This window comes from Hoplias malabaricus, chromosome 5 (assembly GCF_029633855.1).
Source record: "Hoplias malabaricus isolate fHopMal1 chromosome 5, fHopMal1.hap1, whole genome shotgun sequence".
In the NCBI taxonomy this organism is placed as follows: Eukaryota; Metazoa; Chordata; class Actinopteri; order Characiformes; family Erythrinidae; genus Hoplias; species Hoplias malabaricus.
This window is the reverse complement of record NC_089804.1, coordinates 38,240,807-38,248,986: the sequence shown is the minus strand read 5'-3', so window position 1 is coordinate 38,248,986 and position 8,180 is coordinate 38,240,807. Positions and strand designations below refer to the sequence as shown.

Here is an 8,180-nt window from a genome sequence, read left to right as displayed (position 1 = left end):
CGCAATTATTGTGTTTATATTTATTTAACGAACCGCCGCCAAGCTCTCTCCAATATGGTGGTGCGGCCGTTAGTGACGTCACTGCCTGCGGGACTGAGTGAAGCGTCATCCTTCAGCAGCAGCTTCCTGCGCCTTTGCTCGCATTCATTTGCGCAGGCGACTCTAATCCCACAGGTTCATTCATACCTGAATGTACTGGCACCGAATGATGCAGGTTAAAGTCGCCCCTGTGCGGTTGCTGCTGCTCCGCAGTCTTTGTTTAATCGTGCTGTGCTTGTTTAACGGAGCCGCGGCCGACGGGCTAGTGAACGAGGAGGTGAAGCGGACCGTGGACTTGGGCACTCACATCGCCAAGATCCAGACTGAAATAGTGCTCCTCAACCAGGGGACAGCCGCGGCGCACAGCTTCACCCTCGCCCTGGAGCCTGAGCTCGGCTCCAGCCTCGCGCACATTGGCGCCTCGGTGAGAAAGGTTAATTATAGAAGGAGAAATAGGTTAGAAAGGTTGTATAGCATAGATTAGCTTAGCTTGGAGAAAGGGGCGGACATGTCGCTCTGTCAGCCCTCTGTGAGGCTGAAGTTCATCTGATTTGAATTGTCCGTTCCACCTTAAAAGGTGCAAGCAATTCCATTCTGGCATTTCAAGTTAGCTTCTCAAAGTGACGTTCCGATCCACCTTAAATGATCAAAGCACTAATATTCCGTCTCAATTTGAATTAGAATTTTGAGAATTTTTTTCCATTCTACGTTACAAAGTGCTAACAGTATAGAACAGTCAGAACAGATACTAAAGTAGAATCAGAACAGATACTAAAGTAGAATCAGAACAGATACTAAATGAAGTAGGTATCCGTTCGACATTAAGCCACAGAGAAAAATCAACATTAGCATTTTTTTAAGTCTCTAATGTACTTATTTATAAATAACAAGGAAACAAATTATTTGATACATTGTCATCTAATTAATATTTACAAGATTAGAAGAGTTTTATCTTAATTAATGTGGAGGCTCTTTATCTTGGGATGCTGCTGCAAAATTTAAGGTGGAACAGAAAATGCCATCTGAAATAGTGTAGCCACTTCCCTGAAGTATACTTCAGTTTCACATGCTTAGCCTAATTTGTATATGTCTTAGTACCCTTTGAATTACACCATTTTAAGGGATATTAGTGCGTTATATATTTATATTATAATATAACCTAATAACGTCAGAAAATTTGTTTCATAGTTTCCATGTTGTATTGTTAGCATTAGCATCCACCATTCATATTAAGCTAACGTTTTCAAGACTAAATAGATTAGTTACAGGAACTTTCAGCGTGATGCGGACCGTCGGAGTCAAATGTAAAGCATATGGTAATATATGTGGGGTAAATGGGAGTTAGTAAGGCGTTTTTGGATATTATTTAATACTTTTGTGTTTTTCTGTTAGCATTAGCTTTCCCTTGCACCAGCGCTTCCGCACAGTGCGGGACACGTCAGCGCTGCTATAAGGAGGAGGCTCCCCTGTCTGTTCTCATACATTCTGCAGCTTTACAAATAATATCTATATCTGAGCAGTATATCATATCACTTTTAAATGTAGCTGTCAGAATCATATTAAGCCAATATTCTCAGAACCACCACGTGTTGCATGTTGTTTCATCCCCCCTAAAAATACGCTTTAATATTCAGGACCACTACAGAAATGAGAATGGGATACTACCCGCTTTGACGTTTCCAGTGAAAGCAGGCTAACAAAGTATGAAGAGCATCTAATAGACAAGAGCATACATTTACACTGTAACTGGAGTAGAAAAAAATGGATATTGCTTTCTCTGGTGCTCTGATATTGAGTTTGGGTCGTGCTGCTTTGGCTGTACAATTGCAAAACAACTATGGTTTTGGTAAGCTTCTGTCACATTATACACAGGTTAAGGGTGAAGAAGAGGAAGATGAAATTCTGCAGCTGAAGGAGACTGCTGTCCAAGGTCGGAGGTGAGGAATGTGTTGAATATTGATAATAGATTGAGAGAAACATAGACTTAATTTTCCAGATACAGCCAAACAGCAAAGGCTGTGGTATCTAGACTTTGCTTGTTTAGCTCAGCACCTGAATATTTCCCATAAAAATGTGACCAAAGTTTAGCTATTCCTCAGTTTTACATAAAAAAAAGTTTTCTTCACCAGACATCACTCTACCTTCAAGATTATCATATAAACACCAGAAATAACATTTGCTCTTCACTTAATCCTGTCCTCTTTTTTGCAGTGGTACATTCTTCCAGGTGCAGCTGCCCTCAGCCATCGCAGCAGGTGGAAAGCTCCGTGTTAAGATTGAGACAGTGCTGACCCATGTGCTGCGCCCATTCCCCACTCACATCACCCAGGCTGAGAGGCAGCTGGTGGTCTTCCAGGGGAACCATTACCTCTACTCTCCATACCCCACCCGCAGCCAGACCACCCGTGTAAGACTGGCCTCCAAAAATGTGGAGAGCTACACAAAGCTAGGCAACCCCAGCAAGAATGATGAAGTGATCGAGTATGGTCCATTCAAAGATGTTCCTTCTTTCAGCCAGGTAAATGTGATGGACTCCTGCCTAACTAGGTGGTGCAGTTAGGGTTCACTTACTGAAATGTTTGAAAGTTTGCAGTGGTTCATTTAAAGTTTATAAAGATTTTAATTGTTGCACTTGCAGACCAGTTCTCATCATTTTTGTCCTCCAATTTTAGCACAGCACGTTGTCTAGACATAATACTTTGTTTTAATCAATAGTTCAAAGGTATAGAGCTGTGGCTAGGAGTTACCTGTTGGCTGTTTTTCTTGTAGGACACCATGAAGATCCACTATGAGAACAACAGCCCCTTTCTCACCATCAGCAGCATTACACGCACCATTGAGGTTTCCCATTGGGGCAACATTGCTGTGGAGGAAACCATCGATCTGAGACACACAGGGGCTTTCCTGAAGGGACCATTCTCCCGCTACGATTACCAAAGGCAGTCTGACAGCGGCATCTCCTCTGTCAAGTCATTTAAGGTATGTAAGGAAAGGTCAAGCCTACCAGTTATTCAGTTATGTTTTATAACCTAAGTTTGACCAGAGAAGGATGGGTCTCCCTTGAGTCTTGGTTCCACCCTTTCGCTTTTGGGTTTTTAACCTCGGGTTAATAAGTTATATTTTTGTTTTAGTTATCTTTGTCTTTTAAAGCTGTCTTGTGACATCATCAGGTTGTAAAAAAGTGCTATACAAATAAATTAGACTTGACAAAATAATTGCATTCCGTTACAGATTGTTCAGCACAGACACACTTTGCACTTATATGCCTTATGTTTTCTTCCCATTCCCACAGACTATCCTCCCTGCTTCTGCCCAAGACGTGTACTACCGCGATGAGATCGGCAACATCTCCACCTCCCACCTTCAGGTTCTGGAGGATTCAGTTGAGGTTGAGGTTCGCCCACGTTTTCCACTTTTTGGAGGCTGGAAGACCCACTACATCATTGGATACAATCTGCCAAGCTATGAGTATCTGTACACACTGGGTGCGTCCCCACACGTGTTTTGCTTTTTGCAAGTAAAGGAAGAATTGAAAAAACTAGATCATGCTTAATATCAGTTCTATAACACAGTAATAATCCTGCTAGTAGACATGTTTAATCTGGAAGGAGATTTAATACAATGCATTTTCTTTAGCAGATTTTTACAGTGAATTAATTAAATTAATGTTTATTACTCCACAGGTGATCAGTATGCCCTGAAGATGCGTTTGGTTGATCACGTCTACGATGACCAAGTTATTGACCACTTGACTGTTAAACTGATCCTTCCGGAGGGAGCCAGGTATCTGAAGCCTATCTCATTCCAATCTCATCCCACAATTCTGGTGTTTTGAGGTGAAACTTAACATTTGTACAGGAGAAGTGGCTCAGCTAGGGGAGTATAATGTATATTGTTGCTGTCCAAAGGACATCACGTCTGTCCAAAGTAGTAACTTTTATAGGAAAAGGAAAAAGCATAATTTTCAATGTAAATCTGTGTGAAAAGATTTTATTATTTATTTAAATCTCAAATTTAAATGCATGTTTTTTTGGACATCAATGATATACGTATTTATTTAGTGGTTTTTAAATTGTTTATTGTTTCTTTAGGAATGTGCATTTGGAAACTCCTTACCCGATTGACCGTAGCCCTGATCAGCTGCACTACACTTACCTGGACACCTTTGGCCGCCCTGTGCTTGTGGCCACAAAGAATAACTTGGTGGAACAGCACATTCAGGACATGGTGGTAAGTTGTTTTCAATATAGACTTTCATTAATTAATTAATTCATTCATTCATTATCTGTATAAGGGAACACAACCTGGAGGGGGCGCCAGTCCTTCACAGGGCAATACAGACACACACACATTCACTCACACCTACGGACACTTTTGAGTCGCCGATCCACCTACCAACGTGTGTTTTTGGACTGTGGGAGGAAACCCACGCAGACACAGGGAGAACACACCACACTCCTCACAGACACTCACCCGTAGGAAACCCACACAGACACAGGGAGAACACACCACACTCCTCACAGACAGTCACCCGGAGGAAACCCACGCAGACACAGGGAGAACACACCACACTCCTCACAGATAGTCACCCGGAACGGGAATCGAACCCACTGTAGACTTTCAACTAAGTTAAAATATGTCAACTGAACAACTATTTGTGTCATATTTAAAGTTAGTTTCTGTACAGTTTTCATGTGTGTGCGATCTTTTTTCTAGGTTCATTACACCTTCAACAAGATTCTGATGCTGCAGGAACCTCTCTTGGTGGTTGGCGCTTTCTATATCCTCTTCTTCACTGTCATCATTTATGTCCGTCTTGACTTCTCCATCACCAAGGTACAGCTGCAGATGTGTTTTCCATTAGATATATTGATTTCTCTACTCTTACATAGCTAATGCAATGCTTCCAGCTCTTGAGCAAATTATATGAGCAAATTTACACGTTAGAAGTGGTATAAGATGAAAAATGTGCTGTGCACAGGGTCTCAGGACCTCTGCAGACTGCTATATATTACGGTCTAAAGCTACTACAAATGTCCTCCTTGATACAAATTGACCACAAGTGCCTTTTCCTCTCATACCAAATATATCTCAGATAAAAACTTATTTGAGATATTTCAGACTGATACTAATGTGTTGCAGAGGTTTTATCTCCTGATAAAAGCCAGATACCAGTATCTACTAGTGATGAAACTCTAGATATTTTCCCTCCCTTTTTTCCAAACCTGCTGTTCAAGTTCCTGAAGCTATCTGAAAGCCAAACAAATGTACACTGCAAATAATCTCTTATTTTGTTTTATTTTTTTCTCTTCTACTTGCAGGACCCAGCTGCAGAGGTGCGTATGAAGGTTGCCTCCATCACAGAGCAGGTCCTGACCCTGGTTAATAAGAGGCTTGCCCAGTACAGGCACATGGATGAAGTGGTGAACCGCTACAAGCAGTCCCGTGACACGGGAGCCCTAAACAGTGGGCGAAAAACTTTGGAGTCTGAACATCGCACCCTTACCAACGAAATCGCAGCGCTGCAGGCCCGACTTAAAGCTGAGGGCTCAGACCTGGCAGATAAGGTAAGACTAGTTTCTTTTTTGGAAAGTGGGCAACAGTGCCTCTGCTCTAGAAAATTAAATCAGTGAAATGTTTGTCACTGAAAATTTGTGTGTTCTGTACTAGGTGGGTGAGATCCAGAAGCTGGATGGCCAGGTGAAGGAGCTTGTGTGCCAGTCCTGCCAGGAATCGGAGCGGCTGGTGGCTGGGAAAGTGAAGAAGGAGACGTATATCACATTGGAGAAATCGCTGACCAGCAAGAGACAGGAGCTAATTTCACGCATTGACAGCTTCCTTGACGCACTGTAAAATGCCACCTGCACAGTATAGTGGTCCAGTACAACTATGACCTGACCCCTTTCATGCTTGCATTTGCACACACACTTGAGTCTACTTGCACATACTCAGCCACCTTGGTGCGTTTGTGTTGTGCCTCCTTTTACGTCTAGGCTGTGTGAAAGGGCTTCTCAGAGTGTGCAGAAAGTTACAAAATTTGTCATACATTGAGATTTACATTTGATTTTTGTTTCTGATCGCAAGGCAGCAGGCTTCAGTCTTTCAGGTTCTGGAAGCATGTCATGCCCAGTTCATTTGTTCCGTTTGTTCATGTGTGGTGTAAGGGCAAGTTAATGTTTTTTCACCCACATTTTTACCTGTAAATGTTTGCCTTTATTTGTCTGACTCTTTGGCACTTAGTTTATGGAAAATGCCCTACACCCTGCCCTAAAAACATTGCAGAACAAACCCTGAATCTCTGAAGATAAAAGATGGCCTGTCTGACTTCCTGATTATTTTTTTCCCCCCACATTTTCGGTTTTGTTTTTCTTCATATTTTGTATGATTCACTCTTTTTGTAAATGATATGCTATCAGTACCATGAGATTGTGCGGTGGGGGGAGGGGATAATGGAGAATGTTAACTTCCTCCAGTATCAAACTTTTGGGAATAAAAAATAATAAAACAACGCCGTTGTTATAAATTGCTGTCTCTTGTTCTTTTGTTGTTACATTGTGTGAAAAATAGGGCAATCCTATTGCAAAAGTTTTTACAGTATTTTCACTAGGTCGATGTAATCCAATTTTAAAGAATCCGCGAGGCGAATTTGCTGTGAAGAAAAGTAACGAGTGGCATTTCTTCAAGGCTATTCGTTGACAACACAAGGGGGCGCCAATGCCGTTCAGGAAGAGGTGAATTTGGAGACACGTTATAAAATGGCTTGTTTTTTTAAATGGGCCAGATTTCTCAAATTACCATGTGTTAATTTTAACACGACTTTTTAAGATAATTCGATGGGTAGTGTCCGCATAGACCATAATATTACATTAAATATGGATATCTGGTATTTCACGTCGGGAAAAATATGAAAAATGGAGGTTTGGAATAAAATTGCTATTTGAGCAAGGATGATCTAATAGCGCTAGATTACAGTGATAAATGTGTTATCCGGCCGCGTTTCCGGTTTCTGAGGTAAAAGACGTTAACCCATTAACGTTCCTATTTGTCTTTTTTTATTTTGGTAGTTAAAAAAAATTCTTTATACATGTAAGCACATGTATAAAGACTACGTTCTAATTCGGCCTATATAAGGATAAAGAGTGGGTTTTGATCCCTCAACCAGCCAGTTATGCTAGCGCAGGACTACTTTTCTCAACAGAAGGGCAGATTATCCAAATTTGACTAAAAAAGCAAATGTAAAAGTTACTCAACAACCATTAATGAAATGAATACTGTTAGATGATAAGTCGAGGTATAAATATAGCTACATAATTAACTCCCATTTGATGAAGTGAAGGTTTTAGCTCAAGTAAGTGGTCATGAAAGGGTTATGGAGCAGTGCAGTGCCCTACTGCCATTTTACATCCGAGGCACAATAAGATAAATCTGAGGTTACTCTAAAGTTACATTTTGCACCAAATGCAAAGAGCAGACACTCTTACAGCAGTCAGGCGGCTGGCCTGAGGTCTGGAGGTCCTCGTGGGGTCACTTAGAGTTCCTTTCCTGAGCCAAAACAACAAGCTCCATCCTCATGACCATGATAAGGACGCCATATTGTACGCTCCATACAATAATCATTCTGAAAGTACACACTGGAGGGAAACCGAGACAATGTCCATCAGCGCCGATGCCTGGGGTGTTGGGAGGGCACAATAGCGTCCAGTTTGTGTGTTTAGGCTGGGAAAGCGTGCAAATCTCTCCTTCTCACACATGTGCAGAGAAAGTGAGATGAAGTCAGAATGGCTTTTGTTAAAATGCCGTATGTAAATGCTAGATTCACAAAACAAACAGTAAAAACATTTCAACTGAAAGAAATGCCATGACTGACAGCTGCCCATCTATTCAAATGAACAAATATAGGCCCATGCACAGCACCGATACTAATACTAGGCATCCTTCATTGGCCTGCTGCAGATGGTTAACATTAGACTGTTATTGCATTGGAACAGGGAAAACAGACGTTGTGCTAAATATATATAAAATATAGATATCTAATATTAAACAAAATAAATACCAAAAATACATTGTACAAAAGGTGACATGGTTGCGCTACAGATAGTGTCACTGTCACACAGCTCCAGGGATCTGGGGTTGGGGGTTTG

General features: G+C 41.4%; 1 protein-coding gene across 1 annotated transcript; it reads left to right on the top strand.

Moving 5' to 3' along the window:
- Positions 1-91: 91 nt before the first annotated feature.
- rpn1 (ribophorin I) lies at positions 92-6,547 on the top strand. The gene is made up of 10 exons (XM_066670203.1): positions 92-463; positions 1,912-1,976; positions 2,251-2,557; positions 2,809-3,018; positions 3,332-3,524; positions 3,723-3,822; positions 4,131-4,269; positions 4,756-4,875; positions 5,361-5,606; positions 5,710-6,547. Exons 1-10 carry the CDS (start codon positions 191-193, stop codon positions 5,890-5,892), a joined length of 1,836 nt encoding a protein of 611 aa, XP_066526300.1. The 5' UTR covers positions 92-190; the 3' UTR covers positions 5,893-6,547.
- The last annotated feature ends 1,633 nt before the right edge of the window (positions 6,548-8,180 follow it).